Genomic DNA, 23,971 nt, shown 5'->3' with positions numbered 1-23,971 from the left:
GAGCGCGGTACAGGCCCCAGAGAGGGCGAGGCCCCAGAGAGGGCGAGGTGCGAGGAGCGCGGTACAGGCCCCAGAGTGGGCGAGGCCCCAGAGAGGGTGCAGCGCCGAGAGTGCGGTACAGGCCTCAGAGTGGGCGAGGCCCCAGAGGGGGTGCAGCGCCAAGAGCGTGGTACAGGCCCCAGAGAGGGCGAGGCCCCAGAGAGGGCGCAGCGCCGAGAGCACGGTACAGGCCCCAGAGAGGGCAAGGCCCCAGAGAGGGCGCAGCGCGAGGAGCGCGGTACAGGCCCTAGAGAGGGCGAGGCCCCAGAGAGGGCGCAGCGTGAGGAGCGCGGTACAGGCCCCAGAGAGGGCGAGGCCCCAGAGAGGGCGCAGCGCAGGGAGCGCGGTACAGGCCCCAGAGAGGGCGCAGCGCAGAGAGGGCGGTACAGGCCCCAGAGAGGGCGGTACAGGCCCCAGAGAGGGCGAGGCCCCAGAGTGGGTGGGAGGCGCAGAGAGCGTGGTCCGAGACCCCGAGAGGGGCCGCAAGCACGGAGAGCGTGGCAGAGACCCCCAAGAGGGGCTAGAGGAGCTAGGGAGACCCAAGGGCATTGGTAATAGGCCGGTGGGTAAGAGCCTGGCCCAGGGGTGCCAGGCGGGTGATGAGTCCAGGGTGCCAGAGGGAGAGCACCCGAGGGGCCGGGGACCAGACAACGTCCCACGGGACAGCTGCAAGGCTTGGGGCGTGCTAAAGGGGAGGTTTGGAGGTACGCATTTGCCCATAAGGCTGGGGTGAGAGTGCCCCCACTTTGGAACGGAGATGATACCAGCAAGGTGTCGTTAGGTGTAAGTAGGCAGCCTCCCATTCTGAACCTCAACAGCAAAGACATGGCAGGCGAGTAGAGGGTGCCAGATCACCCTAACTGGCACAGCAAGGGGGCGCCCGCGAGCTCATGGCCGCTCGCGGGGCCATCCATGACAGTCTTCTAATTAAAACACAATATTTAATTTCATTTCGGGGAATTTTTAACAAAATGAAATTTGGAAAAAAGCTAATTTCACACTGGAATTTAGGTACAATTCACAAAACAAAAGAGAAGTTGGGAGTCTTCTCCCCAGTACTCTTTAATCAAGACGATCACCTGGTACATGAGAAATCAGGACTCAGACCTCTGCTTTGTCTGACGTGAAGTAGGGATTTAAGAGAAGTATAAGTATTAGGTATTCTGGATAGGACCTCTTTTCTTGAAGGTGCCTTGTGTGTACAAAATACTGATTTATTGTAACAGCGACTGGAAAGCAGAGTCTACTCTCCTGGGTCAGTGCCTTCATCAAAGGGATGTCACTTTTTACAGGAAGCATCATTTTTAGGAAGTTGCTGGTCCAAAGGCTATTTACATCATAATTGGACTTCACAGGATTCATTTTTTATTGGTAAATGTTAATAAACATTGATTTCGCCTCACACTCACAGACCAACAAAAAAAAGTATGTCCTATCATTAATAATCGAGATTTATGGAAAGAGAAAGTAAGAAAAATAATGGCTGATGGAGTGTGTAATGAGAGCAGTGTTACAGAACTGTGCTTACTGTACTTTGGACTTCAACTCCCAGAAACCCCAAGGGACTAGGAACAAAGGAAGAGGAAGTGACAAAGTAGACCAGAGAGCTACAGGCAAAATCTGGATTAGTCTACTCTAGCAAATTAGGCATTCCAGTAACTGGAACAAAAGGTCCAAGATATTTTTTAATTTATTTTTAATTTTTTATTAATTTACTACCAAATGAAAACAGTGTTTTAAAGCAGGTATGATTTATTGCTTTACAGATATGTACTTTTAAAATATTTTGATGTGATTTTTTTTAAAGCTCTTAATATCCTACTGTCATTGATAAATTGACTGCACCCCTCACTTTGTACAATCCTGAAAATTCAAATTGATAAACATGGACATAAATGCTTAAAAATTAGCATCAATCTCATCCATTGGAATTATTAAATTGAATTCATACTTGCTATAAACCTTATTAATTAAATTTGAATATAGCTGCCAACTTAACTGACTTTGTCCAAACAAGTTATTTTGGTATTCTCATGCAAGTGAATTGATTCATTTTAAGCTAGAGGTGCACTGATATATCGGTGCCATATCGGATCAGCACCAATAAAAGGAAAATTAACGTTATTGGCTGTCAGCTTTTTTTGGTCAGTGTAGCCAATAGTGTCACCAATGAATATAATACGCCTTCTGGTCAAGCCCCTGGACACTACGTGGAGGTGCACAGCTGGGCACTGTAGAAAGCAGCACCCCGCAGACAAGTCTATGGAGAGGAAAGAGTATGGGGAAGGGAAGGGGCATGGAGGGGGCAGATTGAGGCCCCCACAGTCAGGGAGGGAGTGGGATAGGGGTTGGAGTTGAGAGCGGTGAATGGGACCCTGGGGTCAGAGCAGGACAGAGCCACGGGCAGCTCGTTCGGGAGGTGCAGGGGTGTGAGAGGAGGGGCGGCTCCATGCCACTGCACAGACCCCTGGGGGAGGCATGGGGTGGCCCCCTGGATTTGTGCACAGGGCAGATGCTGCCCAACACTGTTGCTGTGGGCTGGGGGTTCAGGGGGTAGCTACACCTTTGCTGTGTTCGGCTCAGCTCCTAAAAGCATCCCCACACTTTAAAATGGTGGCGGGGGCACTTGAACTAAAGCTCACTTGCCAAGCTTCAGTTCAAGTGCACCCGCCACCATTTTTAAGTGCGGGGATGCTGATTGCCTGGACGAGCCGTCCACGGTTCTATCCCATTCCCCACCCTGGCCCCAGGGTCCCACTCACTGCCCTGGCTGGGCAGTGCCCCCAGCCTCTGCCCCATTCTCTCCCTCACAGTGGGGACCTTGATCTACCCCCACCATGTCCCTTTCCTGCCCCACACCCCTTCCCCTCCACAGGCTTACGTGCAGGGAGCTGCTATCCATGCTGCCTGGCTGTGCTTCTGTAAATCAGTTCTTGGATCAGTATTGGCCAATGTGCCTAGTGAATAATCGGGTATTGGTATCAGCTAAGAAAACCTTTATCAATGCACCCCTATTCCAAGCACCTGCACTTTCTTGCTTAATGGAATGCTATTTTTAGCTTCATATGAAGATTTGGTAATGGACCAAGATTTCAATAATATCCTGCATAAATTCAGGGTGCCACTTCAGCAGATCATAATGAAGGGTTGAGGCCAAGATATAGTCCACAAAAATTTACAATGCAGATCAATATGTTAAATCTTTATGAATAAGTAAAGTAAATTAGCATTTGTAGAATTTTTCTTACAAATGACACAAAAATATGTTAAATGTCAAACAGTGCAAAGTGAACACCATTCAGAATTAAGGTTTCTCATGGAAGGTTTGGCATCCTTTGTATTTATTCATTAATATACAGTCTAATGATCTGGTTAACTACTATTTTTTCCACATGCCCCTTTCCACCCCACCCCGCCACATCTCAATCAGTGTGTAGGGTAAAAGTTGCGCACCAAGAAGCTGTTCACTGTCTTTTCATCCTCATTCAGTTCATCCTCTATTAGCACCAAACCTTGCATTAAAAACAAATAATTAATGTCTTTATGGACTTCCCTGTCATGTTGGTATCATAGTATTATAGCCCCATATTCTCAAAGCTCCTTGGGTTCCTGACTCTTAGTTGGGTATCTAATTCATTTATATTTCAGTGGGAGCTGAGTATCTAAATACTTTTTAAGGTTCTAGGTCTTAGCTCTTTACAAGCATTAACGATTTTTTCTTCAGAACACCAGTGTAAAGTGATGTTGTTATGCCCATAATATCCAGGAGTTCCTATTTGAATGGACACCATTCTGATTTTACAAGCAACCAGTCTCCTGATCCAGGAGGTACATGCCACAGCGGTAATAGCAAATGGTGGATTCCACAGACACTGAGGCATTCCTAATACAGCAATTTCATAACATCAACAAAAATTAATAAGTTGTATATAGATTCATCAGATTCTCACAGAAATAGAATCTCCTTCTCTATAGCCAGGCATCCATTCTGACTTTCCTGCTATTCCTATTACATGCAACGCAAATCTTCCCACTTTCATACATGAAGCATGGGTCACACATATAACAGCCTCATTCACCACACAGTTTATTCAGCTTTTCAGTACAGTAGACATTATGAACTGTATGAAATGGGTCTGGTACAATCGTGTAATAAAACATGTAACTAAAGACTATATCATGATGTATATGCAAAGACAGCTTTGGGGGTATGCCCTAACTTTTGAGTACTTGACTTTGAAACCTTATTTTTTGACATATTCCTTTAAATAGTTTCCTAATTTTTTTAATTGAAAAAAACAAATGTTATTATAGTGATCCGTATTGATCAGCAGCTGGTTTGAGATGTTTAGTTCCAAACCTTAGATTTCTATAAGACCAGAGTCTAGAAACATTGTACATATGAACCTTTCAAATGAGATTTAAATTATTCTGGGGCACTGCTTATGATCTTTGCATTTTGTTCCCTATGCTTTAATTTACCATCATGAGTAAATACAGTAGTCCACAAAGACTATTAGCTGTGACAGTATAAAAGATATACTGTTAAGTAATATCTGGCAGATGAATTCCTAGGTTCTAGCAAAGCATCTCAAGTCCCTGAACAATCCCAGAATGCTCTTTGTGGCTGCTGGAAAAGCATCCAGGTTTGGGGCTTCAATTTTAAAAGCACTTAAGTGACTTGAAGCTAAATTCTATTGACTCTTGCAGAATTAGTGCTTACCTCATGCGGGTTACTTTTATAAAATCCTTAATTTTGTATTGCTTCCATTGCTGATATAATTAGTATTATAGAGGTCTGGTTGGTACTGGGTTTGACCAGAAAATTTATCTGACTGCAGGGTCCGGTGGCAACATGGTGGAGCTACTAATGGCGGGGTAGCTCCTATAAAATATCACAATGTTGCAACCTCCCAGACTAAGGTGAGTATAGGGCACCTCAAAACCCTTGTCCCCATGCCTTGTGGGTACTCCTTAGTTGGAGTAGGGCCTAGGGGACATCACCCTGACAGGAACACACCCTCGCTGAGCCATTAAGTAGTTAGAAGCACTTCCTAGCTGTTGCTCTCTGGCAGAAGCTACAACCACTAAGTCACTGAACATCTAGACTCAATCTGGCCTTTGGACTTAGTGGTCTAAAGGAGGGGTCGTAGGTCTAGGACAGCCTCCACTCCTCCATACTTTTGCCTAGGCATATGCATTGAAGGTCTTTGTGTGATGGTTGAGGGACTCCATAAAGGCCATACAAAACCTGAGATAGCTACTAAGGCATCGAAGCTGCTCTATTCTGGGGTTGCCTGCTTGCCTCTCTGGAGGAAGGCCCTAGAAAAGATGGGCCAAAAAATCTGTGCCCCAACCCAATTTATCCTGATCAAAATAAAAACAGCAAGAGTGTGATTGTAGCCATAATAGTTCACTAAATGTTGAGAGGCAAGGCTTTTTTGTGATATCTTTTATTGGATCAACCTTATAACCAGGAGAGCTGTTAAACAACCTGTCAGGCATCAGGTGTCCTTCCTCAAGTCTGAAAGAAGCAGAGACAGGCTGGGCGAAATATCAAGAAAAACTCTATGCACATACAAGCTGTCATCTTGAAGGGATACTGGAAGGCTATGAACTAGGAATGAAGAGGTATAAACAGGAGCTATTATAACAGCTGACAGACAGGGGCAGAAAATGGCATTCTACTTTCAGCTTGGCATGCCATCACACCGAGTACAGACCATGCACAGAATTTGAACCACTTGCCCAAAGTCTGTGTAGACAAAGCCAATCTTGGATCAACAGACTCTAGTGCAACTCAGGCACATGCACCTTTTCTAACTTCCTCCCCATGCAGGGTGATCAGAGCAGATCCTAAAGAGGGCTGCTAAGTTCCAGTTGCCGAATCGCACTACTGTCCTTGTTCAAGTGCTAAACAATAGGCCTGTACAAAGTGGCAAGTATTCGCTTTGGATTCAGACTCGGCTGATTCAGAGGAACAGTAATTCGATTTGGAGATTCAAATCACTGTCCTAATTCGATTTGGCTGAATCAGATCCGAAGATTCAGCACCGCTTCGGAGATTCGGCCATAGAGTAAACAGGCAGCAGTCCTCACTATGCCTCCAGCTGGTAAGTCTGTTGTGGGCGGAAGGGGAAAAGAAGGGATGTGGGGGAGGGAGGGATTGGGGCTAGGGCTGGGACAAGCTGCCTAGCTGGGGTGGGGGGTGCAAGACTTGGGGAGGGAGGCGGGGGGGCACAGGATGTGGGCTCGGAGTCTGCTAGAACCTCTTTGGTTTCATGTGCCCAGAGCTGGGCACTCTGGCTGCAAGCAGGGAGATGTGGAGCCAGCTGGGCACTCCATGCATTTCCCCAACACCTCCCCACTTGTGGCCAGAGTGTCCAGTTCCTCAACATCTCCCCGCTCCCTAGCCCCCAGCCAGCTTCCATCCCAGCCCTGCCTCTCAACCCCCCAGCCCCCTGCAAGCCCCACATACCACTTCACAGGCTCCAGGAGGAAAGTAAGCCTGACCTGAAAGCTGCAGGCTCTGCCCTTCCCCACTCTCCCTCCCCCTCCCCCTGCTCATCCAGGCAGGGTTGGGGCTTTCCCGCCCTTTTTGCAAACAGCTCTTGCAGGCTTTAACTCTGCCAGCCTGCAGAGCTCTTTGCAAAAAGGGGAAATCTACAGGTTTCTCTGCTGAAAGAGAAAAACTGCATTTTCTCTAATAAAAGCAGGAAATCCATGGTTTTCTCTGTTTTTCCATAGGAAACGGAAAACCCAGATCCCTGTTCATCAGTTACCCCTGCTTATTTTGCAGCTAACCTTCCCAGATGGTCATTCCTCTATCTGTGGATATACTGGGTAGCATTACAGTTCTGCCACTAGCTTTGGTAGAGGAACCAAGGAAACTAGCTAACCAATCTTTCCTTTTTAATCTCTATTTAATGTGCATTGTGTCAGGTAATGAGACATGACTGAACAGGAACAATCAGAGAGGGACAATTCTTGTTAAATGCATCTTTGGTGCTATGTAAATAGTATCTTTTTCTCTTTTGAAAAGAAAAGTAAGAATTCTTTTGATTATAAGAGAAATTTGGAAAGCAAAATTATAATATGTATCATCTCTGCAGATGTATTTTTTCTTCAGTGAATAATATTTGATAGGTATGATGGACAAATAAAAGTTGTGGTTGGGATGATACATTTTCATAATGCTTTTTTAAGACTGAAACAAGTACATTTGTAAAATGCGTGCAAGTCAAGACAGTTTCTTTTAGCTCAATTATCTATTCCATTGAGAATTTCTGCAAAGGATTATTCTACAAGGCAGGAGAAAAGTATTCATTCATCAAGAATAAAGCAAATGTTATTTTTAGTTTTTCAGTAGACTTGTGGGAAAACACCTTATTACTAAAAGTAGTTATACCGATGTAAGCTAGAAGACAATAAACCAAGCTTAAATCCTCTCTACAAAAGGTTTCACTGTAATTTGATCATTTTAGAAACATACCTTTCTTGTTTTTGTGTTCCATGTGTTCTACCTGAAAACACCAGAGATAGTTTCAAGTTTTGGTCTGAGGCAGAGATTTCTAGAGAGCAATACTTTTTCTTCTTTCTTTAGCTGCAGAGTTCAAACAGAGGGTAAAATATAATCTGGCTAAAGGTAAACATTTAATAAGTAACTAACAAAGCTCTATATATTTTGTTTTACTAGAAAGACACCAGCTTTCATTGCCTTAGTTTTAGAATGTTCCCTAAAGGGATCTTACCTACACTTGGTTCTTTGTTCTTGTATTTGGTTTCTTTATCTCTGATCATAACTATAATGAAATCTATATCAACATACACTCATTGCAAGATATGATTTAATTCATTCACAAGAAATCTTTCAAGATTATTTTATAAATATCTACCAAGGATTCACTATGTTCTTTATTTTATAATTAAAACTCTTTGAATAGCGTTAAAATCTGTAATTTTATGGTTTAACAATCATATTACTGTATAAATCTTAAAATAAATAGCATTCTGGTGTAAAAAGATATGTTTATTTATGATCAAGCCTTTATAAATTCAGCTCTCAATATAATTGCCAAAAGAGCAATATTTTTTCCTCACTTAGCTCTTTTTGCAATTTGCAATTATTTCTGTTAAAGTAATAAGCCAAAGAAGATGATGGTGCTGGCATTCGTCCTCTTTCATTAACCTCTGTTAGTTTTTCATTATGTTTTACTTGAACTTAGATTCTAAAATCATTCTTCAGTGTGGAGAGGGGGGCTTATTATAATCCAGAAAGAGAAAGTGGAAGAGGTAGGATGTGGAAAGAATGTATATGATTTTTTTCTCTACTATTTTGTGCTTGTAGATATTTTACTTTCTGTGATAACTGCAAGAAATACCACAGATTATATATGTTCAGGCTGAGACAATACTGGTGTGGAAGATATACATGGAGTACCTTGGTATTGAAGGACTAAACATGTTGCTGTCTGGATAGTGTCTTGCAGAATATCATATAAAAACCTATAGAGATGGATGATTCCTAACCACTTATAGCCCTGGTTTAAGAATAAGGATGCTCAATCCACTATTGTGAATATATTCCAATTTGAGCAGATTCATTGCCTCACTCTATCATCTTTTAGGCTATTCTGATAGTGCAGCAGGGGTACAAAGTAAGGCTGTGCAAAGCTTTGGTCGCTGATTCAGTCTGGTGGAGATTCAGCCTGATTCGGTGGCCAAATCTCTGGATCCAAATTGAATGAGGAGACCCTTTAATCTCTCCAAATGGAATCGGAACCCGCCAAATCGATTCAGAGAGATTCGATGATTCAGACATAGGCACAGCTTCAAATGTTTTTTTCTACATAGCTCAAGGCACCAAGTGGTTCGTGAATGCCGAGATGCTGGGGCAGATGGAGCATGCCATGGAAGCGCGGAGGGATCCCCAGCATGCTCAGCAGAGGACCTAGAAGTAGACCAGAAGCACTTCCAGTCCACTTCCAGGTCTGCTGGGGATTATGTGGGCAACTGGTGCCTCCTGGGTCTGGTAGAGCACCTGGGGTCCCCCCATGGCCAATCACTTAGCTGGGAGAGAGTGGGGAGGGCTCAACACAGTCCTGTGGGATGCTCCATCTGCCCCATCATCACAATGTTCACAAGCCACACATGGTACCTTGAAGTATGTAGAAAAAACATTTACAGCTGTGTTTATGGCCGAATTGGTGATTCTCTGAATCAGCATCAAATCTTCAGGTTCAGATTTGGTCGAATCAAATCGGGACAGTGATCCAAATCAATGAATTGAATCATTGTCCCCGATTTGGACCAAATCCAAATTGAATATAGCCCATTTTCACACCCCTAGTACAAATGTATCTTACAAAAATTGTAGGGTAAAATAAAAGTTGCTAACTGTGTTTTACTGTTATACTTTGTTTATACTTCAGTTAGCTGAATCAGCAGATTTTTTAAAAACCAGAGAGGATTAGAAGTGATATTGCTTTTAAGTAAGTATCAGTTGACTAAGAAAATTTTGGATGTATTGTGTAAGGTTATTTTAACCACAAGACAGAAAATATCTTTCTTCGGGACTCTTCAGCAAGTGGTTTACTCTATCAGATTTTTAATCTGTTATCTAACAAATTGAAAAGAACAAAGCTGTATTAAATAATGAAAAATGTGTATTACGAATGTAACTGGTCTAATTTTTCTTATTTGTTTCAGAATTCTCATCAAGAAGTCAACCAAATAACCAATTCTGAAAGCTTATCAAGCCTGGACAGTCTTGAGGCTGGAGAACAAAATGAAAGTAATATGACACCAAGTGAATTGTCTTCTTTGACTAAACAGTATGACTCTATACCCTACAATTCCCAGAAATCAGAACCTACAAATAAATCTTTTCCTGAGGCAGCTGAACTGACTCCTTCTAAAAACCAACATGTAAATAATTGGCTCAGGAATTTAGATATGCAGAGTGGCCACATATACACATCTTTTCATGATGATTTACCTAAACGTAATGTCCTGATTCCCACTGTACATGGAAACAATCCAAAGCAGGAATCATCTGTTCCTATCAAATTTGAACAAAGAATGACAGAAATATGTGCTTCTGATAAGCAAGTAACCTCTGTAAAAAATCTGTGTACTTTCAGGCAAAATAAAGAGAGAGAAAAAAACAGTTCATCTTTTCGAATAGTTAGCAAAGAGAGCTTGATGACCACTGACAACCATGTATTCAAACCAAGCAAAGCGTGGACTACCTCTGATCCTTCTCAAAAAGAAAGAATTCAGGATTCAGAACAAGGGCAGACTTCTGAAATAATGCAACCTAGAACAACTACACTAGTACAAACTTCCAGTCATCCTATGGCAACACCTGTAATTTTACCTCCAAAACAATGGAACTCCACTGGTAGTCACAACAGTAGTTTCTCAGCTGATATCATACGAAAGGAAAAAAATACAAACACAAGTCCATGTACTGATAATCTGGACAACTTGATAGAAAAGAAAGAAAAACCTACTAAATATTTTAATGATAATAATCAAGGATTATCTTTATTTCAAGATGCATTTAATACATCAATTTTATGCAACATTGATCAAGAAGAGGATAAAGAAGAAAATGGAAATACAGCCAAAGCCATGCCACATTTGTCTGATGCAGGGTTTAATTCTGACTTGCCTAATCAACATAAAAACCTGAGAAAGAATGTTCGGGAGGGATATGGGGTAAAACTGCTCAAAAGTATTTTAAAAAAGGAATCTAAATATGAAAATAATTTTTTTAAATCGGTAGTTATGAAACCAAAGTTCAGCTTTGGGAATCAAACCATATCTTGTATCAGAGACAGTTTGGAATTAGTAAAAATAAAAGAGAAAAATGCAGAGGATCAAAAGACCAATAAGAAACTGCGATGGTTTGATGAAAATGACAAAACAGTAGTAGAAGGTGATGAAAAATGTTCTGAAAGGAATCCTAGTGAAGTATCTCAGGCTCATCTGCAACCATCTCATGTTCAAACTAAAATCAATGCTCCTAACACTAATTTAAGTATTGCTTCTTGCACTGCAAATCCTGTTTGTTTAGAAAATCACCAGGATTCTACTGTGATATACACAAAATCTGCTACTGCTGGAGGCTCGGAGAGAGACTGTACACTTCTGAATTCTTTAGGATATACAAGGTACCATTTTGCTAAACAGGCATGGATGGCATCGCAAGGTGAAAAAAGTAACCCTCTTCTATACAGTAATGACTCTAAAATCCAAAAGGATAACCTGCGTAAAGGCAAGACAAAAATAATCAGAAGACCAATATCTGCCAGAACCCAAACGAGTTTTATACCCAAAAATAGGAAGGGCACTATAATCCGAGCACAGTCTGCTAGTGAAGCTAACAAAGTTATAAGAGCTCAGGGTAAAATCATGATACCTCATCCACCACCTAAACTTTTACTAGACTGCACAACTGGACAAAATGTAGCAGAGACTAGGAGCGGGTATCAACCAGTAAATTCTTCTAAACGTCAAACCATCAGTAAAAATAATGATTTAAATGCAAAACATTTTTTGCCAGCAGATCAGCATTGCAATAGAAGTATCACAGAAAATAATAAGAGCACTGCATGTGGTCATGTGACAATATCCACACCTTCCACCAGTGTATCTACATATGAACCTTTGGCAAAAACTATTTATGGAAATGGACCACGCCTGGATCGTACACCAACTGACGAAGAAATAAATCTTCTGTACGAAGGAGTGCGTAGTGCCCTCCTAGCTCAAAAACAATTTGCTGCTGGTAAGAATCATTCTTGGTATTTTCCAATGCAGAAAGTCTGAAAAATTATAGTGGGGTTGTTATAGTGAGCATTTTTTAAAATTAAAACATGAAATAATTAACCGTTCAGACAAACAGCCAGAGTTTCTACTTGTCTTATTATTATTTGTATTATTAGAACATCTAAAGGTCTTAATCAGAGGCCACTGTCCCATGTACTCTCCAAGCATTAAGCAAAAGAAATTCCCTTTTCCCAAAATATTTATGTTCTTGACTAATGACCAGACATGACAGGTGGACTAAGCAAGCCATTGTGGGAGAAGAAGGGACACAGAGGACAAGTTAATAGTAAAATGACCAAATTTTGAATGGTAAGATAAAGATAAAGCTAGCTACTTTCAACTGGCAAGAGTTTGCCCTCTGGGAAATGTTTAACAGGATCACATGACAGAATCACAGGCCTGTTGGATTTTTTAAGTGAAAGTACTGTACACTTTTGCTATTGCTAAGATGGCTAAGTTTACAATAGTGTAACTAAGGCATGACAGCTTTGGCACCAGCCCTGGGCACAGGTTAAGGGATGGAAACAAAAGCTGTCACCGCAGCCATGCTATCGCACTAATGGCACCGGGAGCCAAAGTCGCTGCTCTCATGTCACTGCTACCCCAGCCACTCAGCTCCCTAGTACAACTCTGTATGAAAACATTGCCCTGTTAAATAAGGTCCTGTGCCATGCAGCAGTAATAGAATCCTGGTTTCCCCTTCTTCCTCATCCTGTATGGCTGGGATAATCTAGTTGGGGCTGGTCCTGCTTTGAGCAGGGGATTGGACTAGATGACCTCCTGAGGCCCCTTCCAACCCTAATTTTTCTGTGATTCTGTGGTTCAGTATAGACTGAGCATTGTTTGCTGAGCTTCTTTTTGGTTATAGAGCTTTCAATTTTCCGCAGAGGCAGAGCTCATAACACCAGCAACCCTCCTTTATGTATAAACAGCCACTTCATGCCTCTTAACATATTGTGGCTGTCCTGAACATTGCTTAGGTGCCCTCCAATTAAAAAAAAATGCTTTCTCATCTCTTAAGAATTGGACTTCTAACTTTATCTATTGTATATCAAGTAGGTCCACAAAATGTTTTTTCAACTGTCTGGGTTTTGCTGATATACAACATACATAAAGGCTGGTTACGCATGTATTAGTTACCCATGCATGCAACCTGACTACCCCAACAGAGTTGCACCCTCATTATCAATGCTTCAGGTCTGTAAGTCAGTTGGTTACAGCATTTCAGCATTGGTTAGTTGGGCAAACCATCATAGAATGTCTAGATTTTAAATCCATAAAACAAAATATTAAGAACCAGTCTTATGAACCTTTGCCTTCATAGACTTTGATGCCTTGTTCCCTGCACACCCACTTATGCAATCTGGCAAAGGCTGCTTTGCATTTAGGATGTAGGAAACTGTTTTCTCATCCCTTAGCCTGTCAGCCACTTGCCCTGGTAGCACAACTTATGAGTCACACAGAGTTGTTCTGTACTCCAAAGTACAGTGCAGATAGCACATAACTCTTGCAAGGGGCTAGTTGTAACATAACTTTGGTCTTTGGGCTCAGTTAATTTAACAGTCATATACATCCACTGCAAAGTAGCCAAGACATGTTTAGCATGCACAACTAGTAAACAGTTATCTGCCTAGACCAGAGGAAGGGCGACTTTCGATATTGTTCACAACCTTGCACAACTGAAGTGTTCCACAAGTGCAGACTTTTTAATATGATACCAACTAGAATGCTGCCAACTGCTTTTTCCACTAACTCGAAATAGAGGAAACAGAATCAACCCAAGAATATCTTGTTTTCCTCCATTAGAGCAGAAAAAAGCTCACTTAAATCAGTGCCGATCTTCATTCTGCTACACATTCCTTTACAAACCTGAAGCAAGTTTATGAGGAACTTTTCAGGGCAAGCAAGAGCCATATTGGGGCCTTGTCAGCAGTGTTCCCTCTAAGCTATATGGCTTGCACGGCAGCACAGGCACGCCTGGCAGTGCAGCATGAGCGCGCCTGTGTGGCTGCGCGCACCACACAGTTTACTTGTGGAAACACTGCTTGTCAAACTTTAAGGTGTAAGCTGAACAAATGTTTATCAACTTAGTGCTGTTCGTCTTAGTAGAGCAGTATAACAGACACTGAGCATGCCTGTTACTTTAGGAAGGGAGAAGGCCCCTGGAGTTGAGTCAGCAGCCAGGGGAGCACCTGGCAGAAAGGGCTGAGGCTTAACCAGGAGATGAGCCCTGGGCCGGTCAGTCTTGCCCTGGCTGCTGACATAGAAGATGCTCCTGAGCAAGCAGCGGGCAGGGAGCTGCTGCGTTCTCAGGGGCTAAGAGATGGTAGTCTTAGAGCTGAGGTAGGGTCCAGTGGTTTAGGGATTGAAACAAGGGGTGGTGGTGGTCTCAACCAGCCTAGGAGCAGGGCCAGAGGCTTGAGAGTAGAGCTAGAGCCCAGGAACGGTACTAGAAGCCTGGGAACAGAGCTAGAGGCCAGAGTCCTAGGGGTTGGGACCAAGGGCTGGGAGTAGGGCCAGAGAGTTCAAAGCAGGCCTTAGGAACTGTGATGCACAGGTGAGCAAAGGATGGTAAAAGAAACAGAGGCCTGAGGGACAGGGTGTCCAGGTGAGAGATTTAACAGATGTGACATGAGGACCTGGGGCACTGGGATGCCCCTTATTACATGGGACATAGAGTAACATCTGTGAGGTATGGGTGTGGTGTAAGGGGTAGTTGGAGCCACATAATAAGCCCTTAAGGCACAGAGCAGTGACACCTGAACAGCAGCATGAGATCCTTGGTAGGGTCTGGCAGGTTCTGGTGGATTGCAAATTCAATGAGTCAGTATTATCAAGGGAAGCAAATGTCGTTTGAGGCTGCACAAGCAGAAGTACCATATGCTTGGCACAGGAAATAAGACCACTCCACTTCTTATGTAGAATTTCATCGATCCATAGATGCTAGGGTCAGAAGGGACCTCAACAGATCACCAAGTCCGACCCCCTGCCTAGGCTGGAAAGAGTGCTGGGGTCACATGACCCCAGCCAGATGCCTATCCAGCCTTCTCATAAAGACCCCCAAGGTAGGGGAGAGCACCACCTCCCTTGGAAGCCCATTCCAAATTTTGGCCACCCTTACCATGAAGAAGTTTTTCCTGATATCTAGCCTAAATCTGCTCTCTCTCAGTTTGTGACCATTGTTCCTTGTTACTCCAAGAGGCCCCCTGGTGACCAGAGCATCTCCAACCACAAGATCACCTCTCAGCCTTCTCTTGCAGAGGCTGAAGAGGTCCAGGTCCCTCAGTCTCTCCCCATAGGGCTTGTCTTGTAAGCCCCTAACCATACAAGTGACCCTCCTCTGGACCCTCCCGAGTCTATCAATATCCTTCTTGAAGTGCAGCACCCAAAACTGGATGCAGTACTCCAACTGCAGTCTGACCAATGCTGCATAGAGGGGAAGTATCACCTCCTTGGGTCTATTTGTCATGCATCTGCTGATGCATGATAAAGTGCAGTTAGCTTTGCTGATGACTTTTCACACTGACAACTCGTGTTCATCTTGGAGTCCACTATGACTCTAAGATCCCTTTCTGTTTCTGTGCTGCTGAGCGGGTCACTTCCCAGGCAGTAGGTGTGCCGGATATTTTTGTGTCCTAGGTGCAGCACTCTGCACTTGTCCTTGTTGTACTGCATCCTATTGTGTACTGCCCAGTTTTCTAACCTATCCAGGTCTGCCTGCAATCATTCGCTACCTTCTGGAGTACTTCACCCCACAATTTAGTATTGTCCACAAACTTGGACAAAGTACACTTTACACCCACATCCAAGTCACTGATGAAGATATTGAGGAGTACTGATCCAAGGACCAAACCTTGTGGGACTTCACTGCCCACATTCTTCCAGGTAGATACCAACCCATCTACTACCACTGTCTGGGTGCGACTGCTAAGCCAATTTGCTACCCACCAGACAGTGTAAACATCTGTCACAGCCTCTTAATTTATTTATGAGAATAGGATGAGATACTGTATCAAAGGCCTTGCTGAAGTCCAAGAAAATAACATCCACCTCTGTTCCTGCATCTAAGCATTTTGTGACCCTCTCATAAAACAAAACCAGATTGGTCAGGCATGATCTACCTGCTACAAATCCATGATGATTTCCTTACTGCATTATTTTTCCTGCTGGACTCCCACAAATATGATCCTTCATAATCTTTTCAAAGACCTTTCCAAGGTTGGAGGTAAGATTAACTGGCCTATAATTTCTCGGATCCTCCTTCTTCCCCTTCTTGAAAATAGGGACCACATTGGCCCTTTTCCAGTCCTCTGGGACCTGACCTGAGTGCCATGAGTGCTCAGACAGCTGTGTTAGTGGTTCTGCTATGACACTGGCCAATTCTTTCAGTACGCTGGGATGCTGCTCATCTGGGCTTGCTGACTTGAACACGTCCAGTCCATCCAAGTGACTGCACCAAGTCAGTGTCAACAGTTGGTGGGCTGGTGTCCCTCTGATGTCCATCTATAACCCATTAGGAGACTTATCTTGAGGCAAAAAACTCATTGAATAGCTCAGCCTTGTCCCCGCTGTCTGTCACTAATTACTCCTTGTTCAGTAGGGGTCCTATGCTGCCCTGTGCCTTCCTTTTACTCCCTACATACCCAAGAAAAGCCTTTTTGTTGTCTTTAGTTTGTGTTGTCAGCCTCAGCTCTGTAGTTGCTTTGGCCTTTTTAACTGCCTCCCTGCAAGTGTGGGCCAAGAAGGTATACTATTCCTTGGTAGCATCCACCTGCTTCCACTGCCTGTATGCCCCTTTTTTGCCCTTAGGCTCCCCTGGATTTCCCTGTTTAGCCAAGAAAGTTTTTTGGCTCCTTTCCCCCTTTTCCCTCATACTGGGATAGTCTTCCTCTGTGCCCGAAGGATCACTTCCTTTAGGAACAACCACCCTTCCTGGACTCCCATCTCACCAATACTCCTATCATGCAGTGCATCATTGACTAGACTCCTAAGGACACTGAAGTTAACCTTCCTAAAGTCCATCACTTCTACCCTACTAGTTAGCTTACTCACCCTACACCGTGTGGTGAATTCGATTGATTGGTGGTCACTGTCCCCAAGGTGACTGCGAAACTGCAGCTCCCCTACCAGGTCCTCCCCTGCAGCCAACCTTTCTGTGACTTAATACAAATAAGCAATGCAATTTTTAAAACACATTTTGCACATCATGTGCCAATATTTTGCTCCAATGCTCCAGTGGAGGTGCGATAGTACTGGATAAAAACATTGCATTTCTGCTGAAAATCAAAACTAGCCTTTCTTCAATTTCTGTTCTTTAAAAACTTTTGTATCCTTTATGTCAGACCATTTATTTTAAACATCCAACTTTTTCCTATATGGCTTATCATATGTATTATACTAGCCCCCAGAATTTTCTAGACATTGTACAGTCTTACAGAAAGACAGTGACCTTGCCTCACAGTGTCTTCCAAGACAGTGAATCCTGGGACTTAGACACACATTACATTTGTTGTGTCGTATCAGCTGCTTCAGCACAACAAAAAGCAATTGTCCTCACGTTCATGCTCTCTGTCACACTAAAATAATTGCTGATCTACCATAAAAATTGTAAGTCCACAACAAACAAACAGCAACTTCTTTGTGCAGGAAGTTTTTCTTCAGCAATTTTAATGTATGTTCAAACTTTTAGTATTACAAAAATAATGTGTGTTTAAACCCTGCACTCATGCTGTATTTTCTCACGTACCACGTACCTCCAAATAAGACACACACCCAGTTTTTGGAAGGTAGAATGTAGAAGAAAAGATTTTTCCAGAACAGTGGCCACCTATGTGACAGAGAGGAAGTCCTCCTGGTAACAAAGGCTGTCCAGAAAGTGTGGTATCCCAGGAAAGTCTGGATGAGGCAGGACAGCAACTTTCTGGTGTGGCAGTACTGCAGCAAGGCTAGACCCCAGACCCCTCCAGGGTCAGCAGCAAGAGGGTTTTTTTACTGTTACTAGTTTTTTTATGTAAGCTCCTGTAAATAATGAAGTGTTGTTTGCACATCACAAGCTTCATCAAGATAGTGCAGACTGAATGCAGCAGCTCATTCACCTTCAGCCAGATGAGTGGCTTTTCAGCCCTAAGCTACTGCCTCACCAGCAGCTGTGAGAAGATTAACCCTAGACTCTACCTGTGCTGTTTGCAACAAGTGACAGCATTTTCACTACTATTTTAGCAGTGTATCTGTTTGCTTCTTTTCTTCCATATTCCCTGTTCTGTTCCAGTAAAGAAAAATCAACTTCCCCACTTAAGACACATGTGCCAATTTTGGAGGGCTGATTTTGGGGGGAAAAGTGGTATAAAAGTAAGTACAGTAATTGTTCAGTGACCTGTGCTGTTGCACCAAAGCCCTGATGTTCAGTAGTGTTTGTAAGTGACTTAGAAAGTAAAAATATGATCTGTTACAACATACAACTGAATATACATTATAAAACAACAAAATGAAGAGAACAGTAAAGGAGCAAAAAGTTTATTTTACTGAATAAAATGAGCAGATATAAAGGTCCTTCTATCCATATTTTAAACAAGGTTTAGGTTTCAAGTTCTGTGTTTTCTAACCAAATCATATTTTTTCTGTAAGGCAGTGGTTCTCAACAGGTTTAGTCTCAAGCACGAATCGTTAGACTCAAAGCAGTCCTCAGAAAATTCCAGCTCTTAGCTTTCACTCATTTGTGAGTACCAAAAAATAAGAAGAGAAATTCTTCTGTGGTGAAGAACACACCAGTCAGAATGTTTTTAATACTGTAAATTTGTATTTAAAATCTCTACTTTATCTTGTGAATCATGTTTGCACACCTAACAATACTAACATTACATGGTACCTTTCATTATTCTTGAAAGTATCTTAAGGCACCGCGGGTGCCATAGCACCCTGGTTGAGAATCATTGCTGTAAAGGTTTGAACCTACAGGTTATTAAAAACTCTGATCCTTTCAGTAAATCACTCAAATATATACTCAACTTTGAATCTTTGAATTATTCCCACTGATATCTCATGCTCAACGTGAAATGCTTCCTGAAATGTTTTGATGAATCAGGGAGAGAGTTTAAGAATCAAGGCCAAAATTCTCTAATAATCTTTTCTAATAGTCTGGCAGAAACTTTATTCGGTGAGTTTTTGATAGACCTGACACAGCATGTCTTACTTACCAGTCAAATTAATTTTGAGGCACCTAAGAGCTCATTTCAAGCTATCATTAATTTTTTATCTTTTTCTGGATTAATATTTCATCATATTTTTAAATTTTTAAAGTTCTTCATATAGATAGATATATCTATATATAGATATATATATCTATCTATAGATAGATAGATAGATAGATATAATATAGATTCATTACATTCACTTTCTTTTCAGGTGATTTCCGGCATTATGACACACATTATAATAATTCCTTTTCTTCTAACTTGTAACCTACTAACTCTAGTATATCTCTTTTTACGATTGATGGTGGCAGTCTCATGACCAATTTAAAGTCAGTTTCTAGAATGAATGGATTTCTTTCTTCAGTAAATGATAAGAATCCTGCTTTACTAGCTATAACTTTCTGGTACATCAGACATAATATCACAAAAGTAATTCAAAGTTTGTTATTTATTCATTAGTCATACCGCACTATAATATCAAAGCACCAGTAGTCTAGCATGTCTTTACATAACTGGTTGCTTTTTTCTGTTCCTCATTTTAGGTGCTGTTCCTGCCACTAGACGAAAACAAAACTTTGATAATGCTGAAACTAAACGAAGAGCTCTTTTAGAACAAAGACGGCAAGCTATAGCAACTACAATATGGAGACCCACCCATCCTGCACAGGTATATATATCAGTTACCGGGATATTCAGGTAAAAATGTCAGTCAAATCCAGTTGTTACAAGACATCAACTCCTATTGCTATGAACTGCCTAGAGAAATAATAGAAAATAAAAATTGGAGTCAAATTGTTTATTTCTAAAGCAGGAGTTTGATTCTGTGACTAACCAAATTATTTTAGGCACCTTTTGTTTAATGAACAGTGCATGGGACAATTGCTCACAAGTATGTGAGGCAATTGCTTGTGGTTCTATTATTGTCCTGCTTCATTCTGGTTTTGCATTCTGCTTGCTTTCCTGCATCTTGGGTGCGTCTGCTGCACATTTAGTTTAGTGCTTGCATAATAAAGTACTAACTAAGAGTGCAGTAATTAGAGTTACTGTGGAGTAACACCAGCGCATGGGTTTTTTGTGATGCTTACTATGCATTAGCCCAATAACACTGCAGAGTAGGCATTAACATGGGTTTAAACTGCCATGCTACTGCTCAGTGTTATTAGGCTAATGCACAGTAAGTGTCTCATGTAGACATGCCCCTTGTGTGACTTTGTTCTGTATCCATGCCTTAGCTAACATAATTAGGACCAGCTAACAAACTTGGGGCTATACTTCTCTTACTAATGTATGTTTCTTAAGTCCTTTATAAAACTATTACTACAAAAGATGTGTGAGTCTTCCTCCTTGGTGCTGTTCTGTTACTTAGTTTTAATCCTAAAATGACAGCATATTACAAAAATAGATGGATAAAGAGATTTTCAGGGATTTAAACAGGATGGAATAGTATAAGGTGCCTAAATCTATTTAGGTGTCTAGAAGGTGTAGTCTGGCTTCTGGTACTCTTCAGCCAGAGACTAGTCATACCATTTATTAAGTGAACATAAAGCTAGGTACAAACATTCAAAAAGCCTGAGGGGGAATCGATCAGACCTTTGCAGGTTTCTCTAAACTGTGTACAGTGGATCAGTATGAACAGAAGACACATTCTTCCTTTGATGTGGTTGGGGCATGCTGATCCCTGCATTGGCCAGCATGCTGGAGATGGCAGAGGACAGCCAAATGCAGCTGATGGGCAGGACATACCAGACTGGCTGCTGGACACACGCTCCCAACCCCTTGCTGTCAGCCACAGGGAAATGGGAAGCCAGCATAGAATCTTTCCCCAGCCCTGCCTCCCTCCAGCTGCAGGCTGCCAGCGTGGACCTGCCACCCCCAAACCCAGCCAGAACAGTTGAGGGGGCATGCAATGGGGGCTTCCCCTTTCTCCCCCCCATGGGGGAGGGAGGGAAAGCCCATGTCACATGTCCTCCTGGCTGTTCTGGTTGGGTCTTGGAGTGGGGCAGGGTGGGGACCTGGCAGGGGACCTCCACTTTCCCCTTCCCCGCCACTCCAGCCACTAACAGCTGGCAGAGGGCAGGCCTAAGGAAAACTGTGCTGGGCCAGCAGCTGACTGACCCAGCATGGCTTTTCCCCCAGCCCTGTCCCCCACTAGCTGTTAGCAGCTGGGAGGTGGAGGGCGAAGCAGGGGAAAGTGGAGGAAAGCGGAAAATTATTATTATTATTATTATATACTAACAAACATAATATGTACTAAATTTAGTTACTTTCTAGTTATTATTATTTACTGTTTATGATTAATTTAAAAGAAGGCCTTGTATTTTTAAGGAAAAGCTACTAATTTTCAGATTAGAGTACATCAGCAGTGAAAAATAACAAATGTTTGGAAAAATATGGAGGAAAGTCCACTGATGAGTGTGAAAGCCCCAAAGTTTCTGCAAGCACTACAATAATTTCTCTAAACATCTGCATTATATTTACTTACTTTTAGCTTTTAACTGTTTTATTTATCCTTATAACAGATGTAATATTTTTGTGTAAGTTTGGCTGCTATCAACCCATCACCAAAGTGACATAAACTAGATGTTACTTTGTATCTTTGTAGAAAGCATACAGCTGTTTTTGTTTATTCCAAACATAAATATTTCTTTTGAAGAACAACTTTTTGTTTTCAGCACTGTGTGTCTAAGGTATCGAGTTAAACATAGCAAATTAAATCTTACCGTAGCTGTTGCAATTTAGTTGTAGTGACCTCACAGTATAGTTTGATTTAGTTTAATGTAATCTAATATCATAAATGTAATCTTACATCATAAATGTTGTTGTTGGCACAAGGATACATGTAATTGATTTAAAAGTTAACAACATTAGAGCTATAATCATAGAATAAAGTATATGTATATGGTCAGATGTTCAATTAGGGCTTTTAAATAAAGTGTCTAATTGAAGCTGATCTGCTTGTTATGGTGTAAAAATTTTGGTGTTAATATAAATAATTAATCGTCAAAGAATTTACAGAGTGTACAGTCAGGAAGGGGACAGACATACCAAATAATATCGATAATAATCAACACAGGTTGTGTCTACACAAGACTGACTGCACAGTCATTACTGAGCAGTCATTTAGTACTTGTTTGGTAGTTCTATAAACAAGTACTAAATGACTGTACAGTAACCTGAGTTCCTGCACAGCAGCTTCAATGAACAGCTTTTTTGTGATGCTGACTGCTCAATAGCCCAAGACTACTGCGCAATAGCATTGCATCACTGTTGCTGTCACGCAACACTACTATGTGGTATTCTCAGGCTACAGCACATTCAGTATCTCGTGTAGATGTGGCCATGGTTTTGGTTTTTTTATTCTTTTTTAATTTTCTGGCAAAGTGACAGCAGTTTCTTATTTGTAATATAGTGCCATTACAGCATCCAGGTAGCTGTTTAAATAAGTTTCAGATGAATACTTTTATTTCGGCCTCTTGAAGACTCGGATCAAGTGTATCTAACACTGTATTCATTCAGCATAAAAATCAGTGCTGGGAAGACCATTCTAAGGCTTATATCTGACTTATTCCTGCTCCTGTTTTGTGGAACTAAGGTTGTACACAGGCTCCTTACAGGTACTTTTCCTGATGGTGTCATTGACAAAGTAGCTATAGTGGAAATAAAAGATATCCAGTGAATGTGATTGTAAGGGGAAGTTTTCATGTAATGTGAGGCACCAGTGACCAAAGTTATTTAGCCCAGATCTGGGAAGAGTTAAAAGAAACATTAAAATTCTTTTGTTTTTCAAGGAATTTTAAACCTACCATGTTGCTTCTCAGATTTCTGTAATCACTGCTGAAAGTGTTAAAATGAATCTAAACAAAAAAAACCTAGGCTGTCTTCCTACTGTAATGGTTCTCCACAATGCAGGCAGTTGCTCACAATTCCCAATATAGTCATAGGTATATAACAGTGTTAGGCCTTTGAAAAACTCTATTAACCCCTAATATATTTCAAAATACGTGCAGTAAATTTTTTAACCCAAAATCATACAACTTGTATACTCTTGTAAATATAAAGTATCTTACTTAAATAAAACATTAGCAGTTACAGAAGTATTAAAATTATTTTAAATACTGTGCTGATGAAATAATTGTTTTTTACAGAATTCAGTACATACAGTCCAGCTAAGTCCTTTTCAATATGCATTTGAGCCAGTGCAAGCAGTGAGTGGCATACCTAATTCTGATGAAGGTATAGTAGTATGCTTCAGTTAAATTCTTATTAGAAAAAGATTATACATTATACATCAGCTATCATCTTGTATCATTAATGATTCTAAATCAAAAACTATGTTATCTTGGCTTGAAATAAAGTGTTTTCTGTAGAAGAGTAATATACAGCATATCATACAACTTACAACTTATTGTTGTCTTTACAAAAGCATCATGAAATTGAATTAAATCTCTATTACTTTAGTGTTGTGTCTTTTAAGTATGTGATACATTCAAGAACAAAGTGGGCATGTGTACACATGTATTTACTCTGCAGTAAGTGGTTTTCAGACTGGTGTCTACACATGTAGATGTTACAGCTCAGCAACGCTGTGTGCATCGACTTAGAAGTAAAGTTACTCCCAAGTCAGTCCACACACACGGTGTTACTGCACAGTAAGGCATATGCACATGCCTTACTGTTGCAGTAACCATGCAGGTATAGATTCATAGCTTCACAGAAGTAGGGTCAGAAGGGACCTTGCAGATCATCAGGTCCGACCCCCTGCCCTGGGCAGGAGAGAAAAACCAGGCTCAAATGACCCCAGCCAGGTAGATGTCAAGCCTCCTCTTAAAGACCCCCAGGGTAGGAGCCAGCACCACTTCCCTTGGAAGTTGGTTCCAGATCCTAGCCACCCTGACTGTGAAGTAGTG

The 23,971-nt window shown here is 41.8% G+C and overlaps 1 protein-coding gene across 3 annotated transcripts in view; it reads left to right on the top strand.

Moving 5' to 3' along the window:
• The window catches only part of CEP126 (centrosomal protein 126), a 64,125-nt gene that overhangs the window by 20,301 nt on the left and 19,853 nt on the right, over positions 1–23,971 (top strand). For 2 of the 3 annotated variants that reach the window (XM_019530276.1, XM_019530277.1), the window contains 3 exons: positions 9,748–11,833; positions 19,607–19,731; positions 23,210–23,297. In XM_019530276.1, the coding sequence (XP_019385821.1) occupies positions 9,748–11,833; positions 19,607–19,731; positions 23,210–23,297 (2,299 nt within the window). Of the gene's footprint in view, positions 1–9,747; positions 11,834–19,275; positions 19,429–19,606; positions 19,732–23,209; positions 23,298–23,971 lie in introns of those variants that run through there. The other variant, XM_019530278.1, reaches the window with a different exon arrangement.

This window comes from Crocodylus porosus, unplaced genomic scaffold, assembly GCF_001723895.1.
Source record: "Crocodylus porosus isolate Cpor-Errol unplaced genomic scaffold, CroPor_comp1, whole genome shotgun sequence".
Classification (NCBI taxonomy): Eukaryota; Metazoa; Chordata; order Crocodylia; family Crocodylidae; genus Crocodylus; species Crocodylus porosus.
This window is presented reverse-complemented; position numbering and strand designations above follow the sequence as displayed.